Consider the following 18586-nt stretch of genomic DNA (forward strand, 5'->3'; position numbering starts at 1 on the left):
CTCCTCAGGCATTTCCCAGAGGCTGGATAATTCACCACTGCCTTCAGCTTGCTGGCTGAGGAGCGGCAGACTCAGCATGGGAGAGGGAACGATGAACGAGGGAGCCTGGGGATGGACCTTCCACGCGGCTAAAGCGAACATGCCCCTGCAGGGAAAGGCAGGGAAGGGAAAACGCAGCGCTGAGAGCAGCCCTGTCCTCAGGCGGGGCTGTCACGGAGGCGCCGCTCGCTGAGGAGCGGCTGCAGCCCTTCTGTCCAGGGCGCAGAATAAATTCTGCCGGCAGCTTTCACTGCAAGTGTCGCTTCGGGCTGTTTCCGTCTCCAGCAGCCGCCGGGCCGCCATGGCCGCGCTGGCCGCGCTGAGGCCGCCCCGGCTGGGCGGTGCCAGGCCCGGCCGCTCCCGCCGCCGAGCCCCGCCCGCGGCTGCAGCCCCGGCACCGCCCCGGCACCGCCCGAGGGGCAGGGTCCGCCCGGAGCGGAGCGGGGGCACCGTGGAGTTGGCACCATGCTGTGCGGGGGTGCCTCAGCGGCCCGGCCCGCCACCGACGAGACGCAGCGGATCGCGGAGCAGGTGAGGGGGGCGCCGGGAGCGCCCGCAGGCGGGGAAAGGCCCGTGCGGGGCCTGGCCGGGCCCAGGGGCTGCTCGGCCAAGCGCGGCCGAGACACCGCCCCCGGTGTAAAAGGTGGAAGGAGTGGGGGTGCACGGAGCGATCGCCGGCTCCCGGAGCTCTCCTTCCTTCCCTGTGCTCGGCCCTGTTGACTCCTGTTGTGGGCAGCGCTGGGTGCGCGGGGAAACCCGACAGAGCCACGGGGAACGAGCTCCAGGGCTTCTTACAAAATCTGAACCTTGTGCATACGTTTGGGGGTTTGGTTTTTAGCTGTTTGGGTGGGAAGGGGGGGATTGTTTGGTTTTTTTGAGGGGGTGAAACGTGGGATAAGCAAGAAAGCTTCTTTGCTGCTTCTCCTTTTCCCCAACACAGAATTCAGCTGCACCATGTCAGCTCCAAATCCTGACACTGCTTGCAGTACCTTAGATTACCACTCATGTTATTGGAGCACATGCTTTTACTCTAAAAATGCCAGTGTGCAATTAAGTTCTTTCAAAGCACATGTTACTCTTTTTGTCATGGAAACTCAAGTTCCTTCTTCTTTTTGGCTATGTCGGCTAGGATGTGGTAAGCTAGACAGCAAAGAAGGATGCACTCCAGCTTCTGACAGTCTTTGTCATTGCCTGGGCCTGTTCCCCAGGCAGGAGCAGCTCCCAAACACGTACAGAGGCACAGCAGCCACTGAAATTAACATCTGGCTTGTACAATCTAAGGATTCTGTTATAGGAGAAGGGAGAGATGTGCATCTCCAAGCACCAGCCTGAGTTTGCAGTAGTAAGCACATGGTTGAGAATTACTGAGAGGCATAATTATTGCTTTCATCTGAAAAGGCCTACGTGTCATGTTAAAGGTAATGCAGATACACAGTTAACACAGGCTTGAATTAACAAGGCTTGAAATCCTGACTTTCTGTTCTGTAGCAGACTGTAGTGGTTTGGTAATCCAAAAACAAAACCCTATTGGATTCAGAAGTGAACAGAATTAACCAAAATACTAAATACTTTGAACTTTATCCAGCTTGTTTTGGCTGCCAGTTTAAATTACTTTCCTTAATGAAGTACAGGTGGGAAAACCCAAACTTGAAACTTGCCCTTATGCACTCATATCCTCATCTGGACGCTGCTGGAGAAAATATCAGATTTGTTAAATCGAGGTAGCCTTCTCAAATCTTTTTGTTTGCTTAAAGTCAGGTCTTTGTGGAGATTTATTAGAGTCTGCCAGTTTACTTGCCATAAACATATTCCCTGTTCCTGCTTTTCTAGTTCTTGCCTTCATTTTACTGTTACATAAGAATCCTTGTGATGGCTGAAAGTTGTTCAGTTTTGTGACCCAGAGTAGGTGTAGTGTCACACAGGGCAGGAAGGCTTCTTTTGGTAGTGTCTGGCTTAGGAATACCATAGGAATGGCCTCCTTACAGCAAGGATTTCCAGATTTCCACCCAGGCCTGCTCACCTTTGGCTTCTCACTTGTGACTGTGGCAGAGCTTATTCTGGGATTCTGAACCATCTGCTTTTTAGTTAACTGCTCTGGGAGTGCATGGCAAACAGGCTGCGCAGGGCAGTGGAGAGCCTTCAGGGCATGATAATTTCCAGCCCCGTGACTGAATCATGGATTGTTTGGGCGGGAAGGGACTGCACCTCCTGCCTGAGCATAGGGTCAGCATCCTCAGGCTGCTCAGAGCTTTGTCCTGTCAGGTCTTGATAACTTCCAAGGACAGAAACTGCAGCTTCTCTGAACACTCCTGCTGTACTGCAGGAATGTCCTCAGGGGAAATGGTTCTCTATTTCAGAGTCTATAGAGTCTGAACCTCCAGTTTCAGTTTGTGAACATTGTGTCTCATTCTTCTGGAATCTGGAAAGCTTCATTCCTGAAAAGAGCCTGGTTTCTTGTAGGTACTGGAAAATTTTCTTCAAAGCCATCTCTTCCCTGGGCTGAGCAAGCTCATTTTCTTCCTCTCCTCACAGTACAAGTGCTCTAGCCCTACTGGTGTGCCCATGGAGTGCTCCTGGTGACCCTTCACTGGGCTCATTACAGTTTATTGGTGTCTGGCTTTTACTGGGGGCCCAGAACTGGACACAGGATTCCACATTTTCTAACAAGGGCCAAGTAAAGGACAATAATCACTTGCCTGTCTTCTGGCCAGGCTCTTGCTGATGCAGCCTAGTATGCCATTAACTTTGGTACCACCAGGACACAGGGCTGGCTCCTGTCCTCCAAAACTCCAAATCCAGACTGAGATCAAGAACCAGGTCTTTGGGAGAGTATTTCTATCTGGGCTCTTCCTCTCCACACTGACTCAGGATGCTCGTTTGTCACATGCTGTGGTGACTCACTGCCACAAGTGGTAACACCATGACAAGCTTGCAGCTGCAGGACTCTGAGCTGTCTGCACGCAGGGCCCAGTGTTCAGCTTGCTGGTGGAAATAAAAAATGTGCTGAGCTGGGGTGATCTAGAGACCTCAGAAACCAAAGCTGCACAGTGCCTAGGATTGCTAAAGGAGGACAGGACAGTATAGAGTCAGCAGGAGACTTCTCTGCCCTGCTGCTTAAAATCTGTAGAAGTGATGAAAACTGAAATCCCTTGCTCCAACCTCTGACTCAGGAGAAGGGGAGGAGGCAGGACTGAATCATGGTGCTTTCTGGGGCTGTGCCCTTCAGTGCATCTTAGAATGCAGCTTGGATTTCAGTATGGCAAAAAAAACCAAAGTATCTAAACATTATCTTGCTTGTAACATACTGATCATAACCTGGGGGAAGTGTAGAGGTGTGGCCTCTGAGAGAAGATAAAAAGCGTGGCACAGCTTGCAGGGATAGGATGGTCACTGGAAAGGCACCAGAGTTCTGGGAGTTGGAGAGGTGGGAGAACATACCCTGTTGCAGGAATTGTTTCTGTTCCTGCTTCACCTACTGCACCAGAGCAATGGCAAATTGACACTTGTTTTTCCCCAAGGAAGCATGTGGGATTTAGGCAGGAGTGCAGATGTGTCTATTCTCCTTGAATTTAGAAGAAGGAGAAGTATACCACATGGCTGGAGGATCTACTCGTTGCTGGTACTACTCCCTGGGAGTGAAGGGAGGGCTATGCATTGATGCAGTACAGGAGGTGCAGCCTGGAGCAGGCAAGGACTTGCAAGCAAGGACTCCAAGCCTAACTCATCTTGCTGTGCAAAACAAAGGCTGAAATCTTCTGCTTTCCTGACCAAGAATTTCCCATATAGCCACAATATGCTGAAGGGCCCAGTGCAGGATAGAAGAGCTGCATCTCAGGAGTTCATGGCTTCCTCTAGGATACTGGACAGATTATTTGGACTTCTTGAGCACTGTGTTGCAGTTTGAAAACACAGATTCCACCAGACATCCTGAAAGAACTGTTAAGTATTGTCTAGACTCGGTGTCAGCCTGTAGTGACTGACTCCCACCTCAGTCTCAGCTTTGCTACCTCCCTAGATTGCTGGTTCTGCTTTCACACAAAACCAAACATGATTCATTTTGATCTTTTAATGTCTTGGAAATACAGGAATTCTGTCTGGGAATTCAGCAGCAGTGAACTGTAAGCCTTAAGTCCTAAATACTTGAATCTTGCTTGCATCAGTCTTAAAGAACCTATTGTTTCCTCAAGGTAAAAGCTCAGCTGGAAGAAAAAGAAGGGAAAACCTTTGATGTCTTCACTGCAGTGGAGTTTAAAACTCAGTTGGTTGCTGGAACAAACTACTTCATCAAGGTAGAGGATACTGGATTGTTTCTTTTATATTAATGTGTATAATCTTTGGAATGGTGGGGCTTTTTTCTTTCTTAACGAGAGGAGAATGCTCTTGATTTCACCTTAATAAGAAAAAAAATTGTGCATTAAAAAACCACAAATATCCCACCTCCCAGCCCCTTTCCCTATCTGTTAAATAGAGAGATCCTCTTTTCTCCATTTTCATGGGAAGATTAGGTGGTATTTCTGCAAAGTCATGGTTCCTAGTCTGGTTTAAAATAAGCCAATGGTTTTAGTTACTGCTTGTCTACCGCTCCATCCTCAAACCAGCCCAGCCTCTGCCACCCCTCTTGCTGCAGGCTGCTCCCCCTGCAGGGATCTCACTGGGTTTCATGCTTTGCAGGTCCATGTTGGGAATGAGGAGTTCATGCACCTGCGGGTGTTCAAGAGCCTCCCCCACGAGAATGAGCAGCTGAGCCTCCACAGTTACCAGGGCAGCAAGACAAAGCACGATGAACTGGCTTATTTCTAACAACCGTCTCTGCTGTGTTTCCCTAGCTGGTTCTTATGTGCATTTTCTACGGGCTGCAAAATGTTGATTCCTGTGCCAACAAAGGTGGAAGAAAATGTCTTTTTTTTTAAAGATCATGGTGGAAAAAATCAATTTCTTCTATGCCATTCCCTTCCTGTGCAATCTCCAAAACTGAGTCACAGGGCTCTCCTATTACCTGCACTAATGTAAACCCTGCTTCTGTTGCAACTTAACTTAGGCTTTAGTGCAACTTAAACTTAGTCCTGTTTGTGGACTTCCTTGATCTGGACATTGGAAGGGGAATGACACCAGCACTCATATATTTACAGCAAGGAACAAGAGGAAAGCCTCAGTCTTTTCTGTGCTGTTTTGCAACTGTGAATATATGTGTAGATTTAAATTGTACTTTTGTATTTTATGGGCAAAGACCTGATAAGAGCCTCGAGCTGAAGCAATTTTGCAAGGAAGAGAAACTACTTACATTAGTTTGAAACAAACATTCCCTTGGTAATCATGCTCTTCCTTTTGCAGCAGTAGCATGTAATGTCCCGTAGAGGGTGTGCGAGTTTAAAACACCAAACTAGCTTGCTTGTGTTCTCAGTCCTATGGAAAAGTCCTGGAAAAGAACTTAAGCTGGACAAGCATTTCTGCATTTATAACAATAAACATTTCTTTTGACTTGAGATGGCATCTGTGACTGCTGCTTTAGCGTTCTCATCACTGGCTTTCACTATTGATTGTTTTTCAATTAAAAAAAAGCTCAGCTTTTTTTCCTAAAGTGTTTTTTATATTCTAGATAACCTTATATTTATTCTATTTCTTAATCAGAAATACTTTGTTTTAATTTTGTGACAGACATGAAAGATAACAAGTAAGACCTGTGCAAGTACATCAGCAGCAAAAGGAAAATATGGACAATAGCTTTCCAAACTTATTTTATTTACTGTAGAGGGCAGAGCCCCCATAGGATTTGCAGAGTGAGGCACTGTACATCATCATGTCTTAGAAGTAGGTCAGAGGGTCATCTCTGGTTTTGCCAGTCTGAAAATTTTCAAGGCTGGGACCTTGGTTCTCATAGGGAAGACTCTGAAACACCTTTAAGTGGACATAATCAGCATCAGAAACTTGGACCTAGAAACCAAAAGAGCGGGGAAGTGAGGATCATGGGCTCAAAGCAGGTTGAAACAAAAGGCTGTTCTTTACGTTCTTGAAAGAACATCTTTGCTCAGGATCTTATTTTTAGATATACCTTCATTTTTACTTCAACAGCTCTTATCCAAGTCTGGATAGTAACTGGTGATAGTTTCTGGTGGCAGAAACTGTCTACACCTGTATAAAATTGTATTAAAAACCTTCAGACTCAGATGAAGGGAAAATGAGCAGAACTTCTTGGGTGTGGAAGCACCAGAAAATGCAACAGGAGAAAGGTTTTGATGGTGCCCTATTTCAGTCATCAAGGTGCCAGCACAATTGCTCACAGCTTCCTGGCACACTCTTAGGAGACAAGAGACAAAGAGGAAACCTCCATGACCTGGGGGTGGGACACAGTGCAGACACCATGTCAGCTCCCAAAGGGTACAGAAAAATCTCCTACTAAAAGACCAGCACATGGTCCTGAGAAGCAATATCAACCTGAAAGCCAGGATCCCTGGTTTGCACAGTTACTCCAAACACATCAGTGCCTGAACAGGGAACCCTGACACTTCCTGGTCCTTTTAGGAGTGCACAGGAGTGCCTGGAATAAATACACTTCCAGAGAAATTCGCCTTTCCCCCTAGAAAGTCCTCACATAAAGATTTGGTAGGAAGCTGTAAAATTTCATTCTTACAGAGCCAAGCACAACAGGTGCTAAACCCTCCCTTGGTGAGGGACATGAAAACTTGATTGCCGTAGGCTCCAAGAGGTTTTTACATGCTTTCTGGTGGCTGCAGTGTGGCACTGTGCTTGGTCTGGGTTGATTCTCAGCTGTAAGTCAGCTGGTAAAATGTCGGTAAGGTGGAAGATTCAGAAATATAAAATAATGAACCTTGTGGCAGAGTTTGTTCTAGTTAATGCTAAAGGAGAAACTGTTTTCCGTCACTGGTAAAATTGGGAAAGAAGTGACAAATCATCAATTTCCAGCGTTAAAAATTGATTTCCAAGTTCAATCAATCACATCAATCTTTGTTTCTGAATTAAGAGCTCTTTTAAGGAAGCACCTGGGAAAGAAGAAGGTTTGGCAGCATCTGTCCTTCTTGGGATCAACTAAGTATGGGGAGTATGGAGCTAATGCTCACAGCGTCTCTCTGCAGAATCACTCTCCCCCAAATATTACAGGCCAATTTCTGTAACGAAAGAATTCTTCCAATTCCCTTGTCAGTGGAGCATACTTTGCCAGGCACATGTCCACACACATGTGGGTTTCAGCAGTCACAGGCCATGCCCACTGTGCTCCAGAAGGCCAGCCTGCTGCTCAGCAATGCTTGCTGGCCTTCAGATGAAAAATATACCCAGCCATTTCTTCTGTGCTACTTCACAAAAAGCTGCTCACATCCATTGGTCAGGAGGAGGAATGGTGCTATCAGAGGGCTCCAAGTTAAGCATTACCCATTTTTCCTCTGCAACAGAGAGGGGGTTTTGAAAGTACAGAAAGAACCAGCAGGCAGGCTGTACCTCTGCAGCACCTGACATAGAACCAAAACAAAACACACCTGCTTGCATGTAAGACTAGCCAGCAGACATGTGTGTACTGCATTATAAAACTGACTCTCTCTCTCCATCAGTTACTCAAGCTGACTTCAATTTCATCCCAACAAACACAGCTGAAGGACTCACACTATTTTGCCTTGAATGGAAACAGGAGACCAGTTAGCACTTGTTGAAATAATTTGAGCTGGGAAGGCAATCTATAGTCCTTGAGGAGAATGATCCCAAGAAGCTTACCAGTTACTTCTGAATAAGCACAGGGCATGTTTTATAATATTTACATTCCTGCTTACAGTAGTACCAAACAGAAGAAATTTATAGGCATTTGGAGGTAGTCCTCATTTCTATTACTCACATTGATGGTTTCCTATGATGTTTGGTTCTCTTTCTAGCTGTAAGCCACTCTGCAAGTCACCTGCATCATTTAATTCCAAAACACTCCCTCCTACAAAATATACAAACCTTAATGAAGTACATTGTTCCTGCAACCACTTGAGTCTTATATACTATGGCTGTAAAGACAACACAGTTCACGTTTGCCCGGCTTTCAAACTGTGGCTTCACCTGTAAAAAGAAAGGGAAAAATGATTGGCAGGTTGATATTAAGGTATTTCTTTTGCATATACCACTCCAATTTTCATCCTTTCAAATATACTCCCTTAATGAAACTCCACAAAATGACTGAGAGTGCCCTCAAACCCCTTGTCCAACTCATCAGTAAAGATATTAAACAGGACTGGCCCCAATGCTGAGCCCTGGGTGTACCATCTCTGACCAGCCAGATGTAACTTCACTCACCACCTCTCCCTGGGCCCATCCATACAGCTGTTTTTTTGCCCAGTGAGCAGTGCACCTGTCCAGGCTTCTTCAGTAGAATGCTGCAGGAATTGGTGTCAGAGGTTTTACAAAGGTCCAGGGAGACAGCATCCACAGCCTTTCCCTCATCCACATGGCATTTCATGGAAACAGATCAGGTTGGTCAAGCAGAACTTGCCTTGCATGAAACCCATCCTGGCTGGGCTTGAATCCCTGGTTGCCCTGCACCTGCTGTGTGATGGCACTGAGGATGAGCTGTTCCTTGACCTTCCCTGGCACTGAGGTCAGCCTGACAGTCTGTAGTTCCCTGGATCCTCTTTCCTGCCATTTTGTAGATTTTATTTTAGCCAAACTCCAGTTGTGTGAGACCTCCCTGGTTCACCAGGACCACTGGTAAATCATGGACAGTGGCTTGGAGAGGTCTTCCATGAGCTCCATCAGTACCCTCAGGTGGATTCCATCCAGCCCCATAGATTTACACATGTTTAAGTGGAGAAGCAGGTCACTGTTTCCTGCTGGATTGTGGGAGCTTCATTATGTTCCTTGTCTCTGTCTTCCAGCTCAGGGAGCTGGTACCCTTAGGACAACTGGTCTGACTATTAATGACTGAGTTTAAGAAGGCTCTGAGTACCTTAGCCTTTTCTTTATTTTTTGTGGCAATGCTTTCCCCAATACCCAGCAAATGATGGAGATTCTCCTTAGCCCTCTTTTTATTGCTGAAGTATTCATAAGAACACGACTTGTCACTGCTTTTAGCAGTGGCCAGAGTTAGGTTCTAATACGGGTTTTGCCTTTCTGACTTTCTGCATAACCTCACAACACCTTTGTGATCCTCCTGAATTGCCTGCCCCATCTTCCAAAGCTTATAAACTTGATTTTTTCAACCTGGGTTCCAGCCAAAACCCTCTCTTCAGCCAGTTGAGTCTTCCTCCCCACCAGCTTGTCTTTTGGCACATGGGGAGACCCTGCTCTTGTACATTTAGGATTTTCTTCTTGAAGAATGCCCAGCCTTCCTGGATCTCTTTGCCCTTCAGGACTGCCTTCCAAGGGATTCTCTCAACCATCTGCCAAACAGGCCAAAGTCTTCCCTCCAGAAGTCCAAGGCAGTGGTTTTGCCATTGCCCTTCCTTACCTCTCCAAGAATTAAAAACTCTCCTATTTCATGATCACTGCATGACCACCATACAGAAAGCAGAGACAATCCTTCCTAGGCTGGATGACTTGGTGCCCCTCTGCACTTGACACCCACGCTGATGACCGGATGCATTAGTGAGTCTGGGCAGAGCAGCAGTGTCAGCATCAGCCTGCTCAGGCTGCCCTGGGTGGGGCCAGCAGCATCTCAGCGCTTCTCACCACCCACCTGTTTCACAGGAATGCACTGAATTAATTTGCTTTCCCAGCACAAGCACCTATAGCTGGCTGCCACTCCCATGACATTTCTTCCTAGCAGGAAGGCCACAGAAAGCACTCAAGGAACATCCAGATCGTTTCCATAGAGACAGAAATTATTATCCTATTCAGCTTCCTCATGATCACTTACACTGCTCTTCTGCTAAGCAGCTTCCACAGGGTTTCTATCCCCATGAACCAACAACTATACTTTCAGCTGAGGAACTGCTAACTCTGGCAAACCAGGGGCAGGGGCCTCCTAGAATGCTCCCAAGTGGCAGCTTTTGGTGCATCATATTCCTCTCTCAGAACAAAACAAAACAAAGCCACTTCTCTCCAGTTTTGCTCTCTCTCCTCTGGCCACTGTATCCCCCATTTGTTATTTACTAACTGAGCCTTCAGTAAAATCAAGCAGGCAAACAGTTCCTTAATCCTCGGGTCAAAAAAAAATAACATTCCTAAGCTCTTATCTAACAGCATCCTAAACCCAAAGCATTCCTCAGTTTTGGGGAACAGCTGTAAAACAAGGAGACCAAATAAATAATATTCCTCAGCTCCCTAATGATGGCTAGAGACAAGGCACAGGTGTAAGTATATAATTACGTGATCCCACGAGCAAACAGACCTTGAGCATCCCAAGCTCTGCAGATGCTTTTCACAACTTTGCTGAAATCATAGGAATTGCTTCTCTGCTCAGCAGAGCATAGAAGCCCACAGAATTGCTTCATGAAATAGCAAGATTTCCTCAACAATTCCAAAACTTCCTCAAGAATATTTTCCTTAGAGAACAATACCAAAGCCTCTGCAAGGGTGGAAAAGACCAGGAAGCATTCTCTCTCCCTGCTCTCAGCACAGGGCAGAAATTTCACCTTGCAGAAAATAAAAAGCAAAGAATAACCTGTTTTCATTTTCCTGACGCTATGGAGAACAAAAGAACACTAAAACTAGGATCAGTCCTTTTCTGGAATCAAACAGAAACTTTGTACTACCCACACTTCACGTTCTGTATGTGCCCTGTACTGTGGGAGCATTAGCACTGCCTGAAACCATCACTCACATTTTCAACTGTCTGTTTGCTCATGGACACCCAAGAGCTGTGGCTTCACCTCCAAAACACACTGCACGACTTCCAGTGACCCATAAATAACATGGCCCAGCATTGAAAACGAAGCTCAGTATCTGGCATGGTGCTTGAGGCATTTCACAGACTCATTAATTAAATTCTGCATTAATTAATTAAACAGCCCTCAGCTGGCCCCATCTTAAATGTGAGGAAACAAGAATGGCAAATATACAAAGGTGCTACAAATCCCTTGTTGGGGGGGGGGGGGGTCTTCCCTATCCCCGCTACTCCCCTACCTCCCCTCCATAGGTAAAAGGGAATTTCTCATCTCTGCAAGTGCTGCTCCTTCAAACATTCCTGCCAGCATAAAAGAACAGTGATACTGCTCCCACGTAATTCAGTCAGTGCCCCCCAAACAATTGTAGATAATCCATTTCTCTTTCTGCTCTGCAGTAGATCATCTCTGACTAACCTGTTACCTAAATTCCAGCCCTCCCTCATGTACATCTCCCAAGCTCTGGTGACCCCAGTTGTGACTAACCAGTAAAGCCCTACAATGGAAGGCTCAGAGGAGCTAGGGAGGGTGACATGCCACCCATGAAACTCAGGGAATAATGCAGGGTGTGACTGACCACAACTTTTGCAAATAAGCTGACTTTCTCTCAACACAAAGGTTGACCACAGGGTCAACCTTTTTTTATTTATCAAAAATAGCTCTGTCAGTGGAGGGGATCATGTGGCAGTGTAACTCCCAGAGTTCGGTAGAAGAAAGCGAACACACCCTTGAGTTAGCCAGACTAGCATGGGGGGAGATTTGGCTCTGCCAAATCTTCAGTATAAAAACTAAACGGTAGGACAAAAGAATTTTGAGGAAATCTGCTGTCAGCTAGAGCTGACTTCAACCCACATCCCCCTTCCCAGTCAGAGGATGCCCAGTCATGACACAGGGCATGTTGTACAGATCGGGAGTGTGGAACAGGCTGGTATCCTTAGGGAACTGGCATTGCAGTCGCTACATTTTGCTTAGAGTAACTTAGATGTGTATCAAGTTACCAGTATATTTGTATCACTCTGCTAAATCAGACACCTGGTGTAACATGGAGTATCTTCTAATCAGCGAAGGGGACATTAAATGTTTCCCCCCCCACCTGTGGATTATGGAGAAGACCCCTGTCAGAGTACTGGGCTGCCTGGTCTCGTTTGTAAGATCATAGAAGAGGTGGAAGGATGCTGGTGCAAACTCTGTTCTCGGTGGCAGAGCAAAGGAGAGAGCTGTGAGCCCTGCACATCAGGTGTAGTGAGTGTGCAGCTGTATTGGCAAATTCATTCAGCCCTGCTACTTCCTATTTTTGTTTGTTCAATTGCCTGAGTGCAATTGCCAAAGGGAGAAGAGCTCATCTTTCAGAGCCAGAAGGGTGAAGATGATTGGGTGGGTGGGAACATATGATGGGAGTTTTCCCATTATGTGCTGTTCAACCCCAAGAATTGGAAATACTTGGTTCTGTAAAATGGATTTTTGCATCAAATTCAGAATTTTTAAGCTTAAACAAAACATGAACATGGGTGTAAAGACTTTGATGGGTCTATGCAACACATTCTATCTAATAATTCAAAATCCATTCATAAAAGTATATAACAACTAAAGGAAAGTATAACTAAGATCAAAGTTAATGGAACATGGCTGGATGACCTACTTGATAAATTGAGCCTTGCATGATAGTGGAAAGAGATTTTTAAAATAGGCATGTATATATTGTCATCATAATTACACTTATAACAGTGCCTTGCCTGCTTCAATGCATGCAAAGAATGATTGACAAAGCCATCAAAGCAGTGTTTTTGGTGCAAGGAGAAGGGGGAGATGTTGGAATTCAGAATGCAAGAAATTCTCAAAACATTGGGCCTGTAAATCAAAGCCTGGAAAAGAACACAGGGTTTGAACTGAGGCCTTGGGAAAAGCTTCCAAGCTTAGGTGCTAAGAGTAACAATGCAGATTTAAAGCAGAGACATGTTAAGTAGAAAAAAGCTTAGCTATAAAGTTTAAGATAGAGAAAGAATGAAGTAGGTATAAAGGTGACAGAATAGCCTTAAGAATAAATCTATATGTTAGAACAGGATTGGCTGAAAAAGGTCACTGTAATTAGATGAAATTTCTTAGTATTGGATTAGAAACATAAATATCCTTGGCAGTGTTTTATTGGTTAATAAGCCCTTAAAAGATCTTGTAACCATAAGTCATGTGACTTCTGATCATGCTCCCAACACCTGTAACAAGCAGTCACGGTTTCTGTAGAAGATAAGAGAAATAAACCGCACTTTCTAAGCAATCAGAAGTCCCATCTCTCTGCCTCATTTGGAGTAAGAAAGAATCCCCACAGAACATAATAACATGGGAGCAGATAGCTCATACTCAGGATGCTTTTTTTATACTTTCTTTAAAAAGAGCTGCTGCACTGCAGGGCATTGGAGGATCTGCAGAGGTGCTGCTCACACAGCTGCTCCAGGACAGGATCACTGCCTGTAACCAACTACCTGGCAGCTGGGCTCACTCACTGGCCTGCCTTGTGCCAAGCTTACTATCCCCACCAGCAGACCCTGTATCACAGCTGTGACTCTAGAAAATGCTTAAAGCCAGCAGGGAACACACAATTTAAAAATAGCTTTGTCCTGCATATATAATTCTTTACTGCCTACTAGCATGTGGCTTGTCCTATGCAGTCTTTCACTGAAGAATGAATTCTACCAGGCACAACCTTTTCCCTTCCAACATGCCACCTCTCATTTCAAACAAGTGACCTCACTTGTTGCTGGAATAGCAGAGCTGGGCTTGGAACTTGACACAGATATTAACAGAGAGAAACAGGAGTGGTTTGTCTCAGTCGTGCCAAGGCACTTCCTACGTAGAATGCTGAGAAAACACCGCCAGTCAAGGGGATTCCCACTTTCAGAATGAGCTGCTTCAGTTTAAAACCTGGCTTAGTCTCCCAGGCTTTACACAAGCTTCAGGAATGGCCTCTGTGCACACAAGTAACTTAATCTAGAGACAGGGTGCAACTCACCTGGTTAACAAGCTGCTGAACTTCTGGAGTAGCTGGCTTGGTGTCAGATAAGCCCCCAGGCATCATGGTGGCAGGTGACTTCTCTGAAATGATGAGTGGCTCTGAAGAGGGAAGTTCAGCAGTCTGAGCAGAGTCCCCAGGCACCTCACATATATACACACACATGTGTCATGGAATCATGTGACCTGCAACACAAGGAGCCTACCATTACCGAACTGGAGAAGGAGACAAACAGGGAAAAGGGGGCTTGTAAAATGTAAAGCACTGGCAATATTATTAATAAATGTAAGAAGCATTTGAAGAAGTGTTTACAGTCTCCACATCAAAAAGAAAAGCAAACATCAGCCTGCAGTCACCCACACCTTAAACAGAGTTGGTTTGGGCTGCAGCTGGAAACTCTTGCCTCTCCACTCATGTGCAGATGACTAGGCTGAGCTCTTAGGAAACAAATCAAAGACACACCCAGTATTTCCCAACACCTTTCCTGATCAGAGGAAAGGATGCAGCACTTTCCTTAGCGGAGGTCCTGCTCAACTTGAAATTTTATTCTCTCAATGTCCTTCGAGTGGGGAAACAGGAGCAGATGGCATCTTACATTCAGTGACTTGACTTCTCTCTGCCTGACCAAAAAGGTGCCAAGGTAACTACCAGCACCAGAAGTAGAAAATAATCCAATTCCAGATTCAGGTAACTACTGCACATAAGGCATTTCTGTTTCTTTCCCATCAAACCAAGAGATGCATTCAGGCAATCACAATTGCAACTGAATGTGCAATAAAATCTACTTTTTAACTCTAGTGCAAATTTCCTGGAAGACAAAGTACAATCAAAAAACACAAAAGCTGTCCCAATTTCAATGTACGCTGCTGAAACACGTAACATGAGAACACAGAAGAATTGATTCTGCAGTTACAGTCACACGGCACAGTCACATTCACAAATGTGAATGTACAAAACTCAAAACCTACTGAGGGGAAGGCTAAGAACTGCTAGTAACCCTCCCTGGTAAGGGACAAGACCACAGAAAAAACATTCCTTGTCAATATTCCTGCCATCCCCCTCACCAGCAAATAAGAGGAACATTGTTCCAGAGCAAGGACCAGAGAAACAGCAACAGACCAGACACTTTTTAGTCTGTAGGGACAAGTACATGGGAGCAGGTGAAATGAGAATATGTGCTACACACAGGCAATGGGCATTTCTGGGATCAGCATTAGGGAATTTGCTAGGAACAGGTGGGTTTATAGCCACAGCAACAAACTCATCTGTGTCCTACCCATACTACTGACCCTCCTCCTCCTCACAGATAATAAGTGATGCAAGACACTATAAAAAAGTACTTCAGATCTGACTTCAAGGCCTGGTTTTGGTACAAAATCCCTGAGATTGAGAAACTGGGGCTGTAGGGGCCCCAGCAGTACACAATACACTCAACAGTACTGATGAGTATTACAGCATGTTACTGAAAAAGATATTGCAGAATTTTCCAAACTTGAGCAGCAGTGGACAAAAAGCATTTGAGGAAAAACCGTTATCCTGTGACATTTTTGTGAACAGAGAGAGAAATCCTTGCAGTTCTCAGGAATAAAGGGAGTGGCAGCTGTTAAAACTGGAATTCTGCCACTTTGACCAACTTCCCTCCAGATGGAGGAGTTCCTCAGAGCCCTATTCATGGAGCTGATGACAGCTCAAACTTTTTGCATAAGACCCTGCTGATTCACTCAAATGCTGACCATGTTCCACCACTTGTGCCTTATTCACACAGCAGGACAGATAATGAACTGGAAGAACCAGCTCACCTGAGGCCAGAAATCAGAGAATGTATCCAACAACTGCACAGCACCAGCACTAAAACAGGATATTTTATAAATCTGTCCACTCACCAGGATACAGATCCTGCTGACTTCCTTGGAAAGGATGTTAAGATCCCCAGGGCAGTAGTACACTCCTGGAGAACTCTTGATTCTGTCTAGCAACAAATACACCGACCACAAAGTCTAGGAGGTTTCATTTATAATCTTGGAAAGACTCTAGGTGTGAAACTAAAGATATTAACGTTGTGTGGAAATCATTCACTGAACTCCGTATTTCTGGGTTTGCTGGTTTTTTACTTTAAAGCGTAACAACTTTTCTTTTTTCCCTGCAATTGTGCAGGGACTTATTGTCAACAAGTTGATGCTGATGGCTGTTCCAAAATCCAGTGATATTTCTAAGACTGGGATGCAGTACTCCTGCACAAGTATTCCACTTTGAAATGCTGATGTTTTACAGACCTGTGATCAAAGATGATCAGAGGCAATTGATCAGCCTAATCTTGGGCAATCCCACTTCCACCCACCCCTCTCTACACTAAGTTTTGGATGTAATGAACCAGGATTCGGAACACTGCCATGAAAAGCACAGCCACCCCCACGCCATCTCTTGCACAACAAAGGTGAGTGTGCCCGCTGTAGTGTTTGAGATGTGGCTGGTATCACGTCTAGTGTAGGCCAGCCTACACTCTCCATCAGCACAGCTTCCCCTCACGTCACTGTCCTGCTGTTATCTTGGAGAATCTCTGCTGGGTCACCACCACTGGCATTCTGTACAGCTTTGAAGCTGAGTAACATCTTGCACCATGTATTGTTCCAACACAGAAGAAACAGATCTTTACCACTTGCAGGCCACTACTCCCTGGTCCTGTTTAAGCAACTTTAAGAGGTACAAGCTATTGTTGATAAAGATACCAGTACAAAACAAACAAAACAAAATATAAAAAAACATCCACCAAAATCCAAACCCCAGGGTTATGTATTTACAAGTCATTTTTAAACCAGGAATTAAGTCAGCTCTGTAGAAATGATTGTGAAAGCCAAGTTAGTAAGGTCAGTCTTCTGGTTTCACAGTGACAAGACACGTAATAGTGACTGGACATGACACATGGTCGGAAGGAAGAGCTTCTAGAAGAAAGCAGCCCTCCCTGTATCAGCTGAAGATCTGTTTTCATCATCACAGGAACAACAGCCTTGGTTTTCAACATGCTGGTCTGCAATCCCCTCCTGCTACCCATCCTGATTTTGAAAGATTTCTGACATCATACACAGGATCCACTGAAACCTGACCTTCAGCAGCACAAAATTATCACAGCCCAGCCTATGCTGAGCCTCTTCCTCTCAGTCTGCTTCAAGACAACTGAAATCTACTGTTAAAAATATTCTCTAAAGAAATTACCTGTTTCATCAGTCTTTCATGCCTACAGGCTGCCAAAGACAACAGCACTGGATGCTAGAAAAAGAACGCCACCTCCTTCTATTTCACAGAAGGAAAGATGCGTGAGCTTGAGAGGACTTTCCAAACAAGCGGGATCTGCCCACCTCTATTCACCACTTGCAAGCAGTGGGAAAGCCCCAGTAGAGGAGGCAAGGAACCCACAGGACTCTGGACACAGCCATCAGCTGTGCTCAAATGCCTTTACTTGCAGAAACAGAAGTTAAAACCAGGGAAAGGATGAAATCCTGTTGTTTGTAGAGTCCACTATTTGACCCCCATGTCTTACAGCAAACAGCCCCGTAATTTTGTAACTACCTCAATGGTAGCACTGAGGCAAGGTTCAATCCCTGACTAAACAGGATCCTGGAATCCTCAGGGGTCCCTGGACACAGAATTTACCTGCCTGTTCAGTGTGGCACTCAGCTCACACCGATGCCACTTGCACACATGCCAAAACATCCCACTCGACACGCAGCTCTGAGGTACTCAGGAAACAGCAGAGCCGCGCTCTCCTGCCCCACGCCCGAAGTGAGGCATGCAATTCCATTTACTCACCTTCGGGTTCCATCCAGCTCAACAGACACATGAAACAGCCTCTCAGCCACATGATTTGCCGTGGACTACTGTAAGAGACAGCCCTCTGTGCTCAGAGCAAACTAAATAAAGCAATTCAACTTCTTAGTGCAACCCTGAAACACCCCAAGATGGGATGTTGGGGATTTAGGAGTCTTCTCATGGTATCAGTTTTTCATACTCAGGTTTGTATAGGACTACTTGCTTGGCCTTATATCCAAACTGAAAATAATTCCATGTTGGGCTGATTTTCTGGGGTTGTGGGTTTTGGGGTTCTTTAACATAGTTTCCTCATAACAAATGAAAAAAAAAAAAAAAATTAAAAAAAAAACCTGTGTATCACATCCATTTCACAGGTCATTTATCACAACATCTGCTTAAGTGAAGAAGCTTTCCACAACAGCTGAGCAAACATCTGGATGGATAAAGGAAGACAATGATTAATTCTCATTACAGTCTCTAGTTTATACAGAAATAAAAAATTATATTTTAAGACTATTGATCCAAGTCTATATACACTTGTAGAAGTTTCTATTGTACAACTGGCTTAAAAGAAGAATTGGTCTTTGCAGTTGATCCAAGCCCCGGAGAGAACAAATATTTTAGGAACCTATAGTAGAGGTCAGTATTAAAGTACCAACTCTGAAATCTAAACTTACTGTTCTCAACATCTCATTAATTGACCATCATCTCCTGTTGAAATTTCATTAGTGCCAATTCAGCCCAAAGTTAAGTATTTGATTTACACTTCGATGATAAAACAATTATAAGAATTTAACAACTGAAGACCAAACACATTTTCTGCTTTCAGATTTGCAGAAAAACAATGAGAAATATTCAAGAATGAGTTCTGCATAAAGCAGTTGCAGTACCTTGAGGATAAAAGAGAGAAAAACAGAAGTATGAACATTGG

At 45.0% G+C, this 18586-nt stretch overlaps 2 protein-coding genes across 2 annotated transcripts; one reads left to right on the plus strand and one right to left on the minus strand.

Moving 5' to 3' along the window:
• Window positions 1-396: 396 nt before the first annotated feature.
• LOC130258927 (cystatin-B-like) lies at window positions 397-5520 on the plus strand. Its single transcript, XM_056502680.1, has 3 exons — window positions 397-570; window positions 4227-4328; window positions 4711-5520. The coding sequence occupies exons 1-3, from the start codon at window positions 505-507 to the stop codon at window positions 4837-4839; spliced, it is 297 nt and encodes a 98-aa protein (XP_056358655.1). The 5' UTR covers window positions 397-504; the 3' UTR covers window positions 4840-5520.
• Window positions 5521-5759: 239 nt separating this feature from the next.
• Window positions 5760-17787, minus strand: LOC130258916 (cystatin-A-like). The gene is made up of 4 exons (XM_056502669.1): window positions 17656-17787; window positions 13852-14036; window positions 7987-8088; window positions 5760-5970 (listed from the first exon to the last, which is right to left on the minus strand). Exons 2-4 carry the CDS (start codon window positions 14014-14016, stop codon window positions 5842-5844), a joined length of 396 nt encoding a protein of 131 aa, XP_056358644.1. The 5' UTR covers window positions 14017-14036; window positions 17656-17787; the 3' UTR covers window positions 5760-5841.
• Between the last annotated feature and the right edge of the window lie 799 nt (window positions 17788-18586).

Source organism: Oenanthe melanoleuca, chromosome 1 (genome assembly GCF_029582105.1).
Source record: "Oenanthe melanoleuca isolate GR-GAL-2019-014 chromosome 1, OMel1.0, whole genome shotgun sequence".
Classification (NCBI taxonomy): Eukaryota; Metazoa; Chordata; class Aves; order Passeriformes; family Muscicapidae; genus Oenanthe; species Oenanthe melanoleuca.

Bases quoted from the DNA above. Each gene is read 5' to 3' on its own strand.
- LOC130258916 (XM_056502669.1), bottom strand. From the start codon at position 14,016: ATGTGTGTGTATATATGTGAGGTGCCTGGGGACTCTGCTCAGACTGCT. The intron at 8,089-13,851 runs GTGAGTTGCACC...TTCTTTTTACAG, and splicing joins TTCAGCAGCTTGTTAACCAG to GTGAAGCCACAGTTTGAAAG. The intron at 5,971-7,986 runs GTTTGTATATTT...TTTGGTTTCTAG, and splicing joins GAACAATGTACTTCATTAAG to GTCCAAGTTTCTGATGCTGA.
- LOC130258927 (XM_056502680.1), top strand. From the start codon at position 505: ATGCTGTGCGGGGGTGCCTCAGCGGCCCGGCCCGCCACCGACGAGACG. The intron at 571-4,226 runs GTGAGGGGGGCG...TGTTTCCTCAAG, and splicing joins CGCAGCGGATCGCGGAGCAG to GTAAAAGCTCAGCTGGAAGA. The intron at 4,329-4,710 runs GTAGAGGATACT...CATGCTTTGCAG, and splicing joins GAACAAACTACTTCATCAAG to GTCCATGTTGGGAATGAGGA.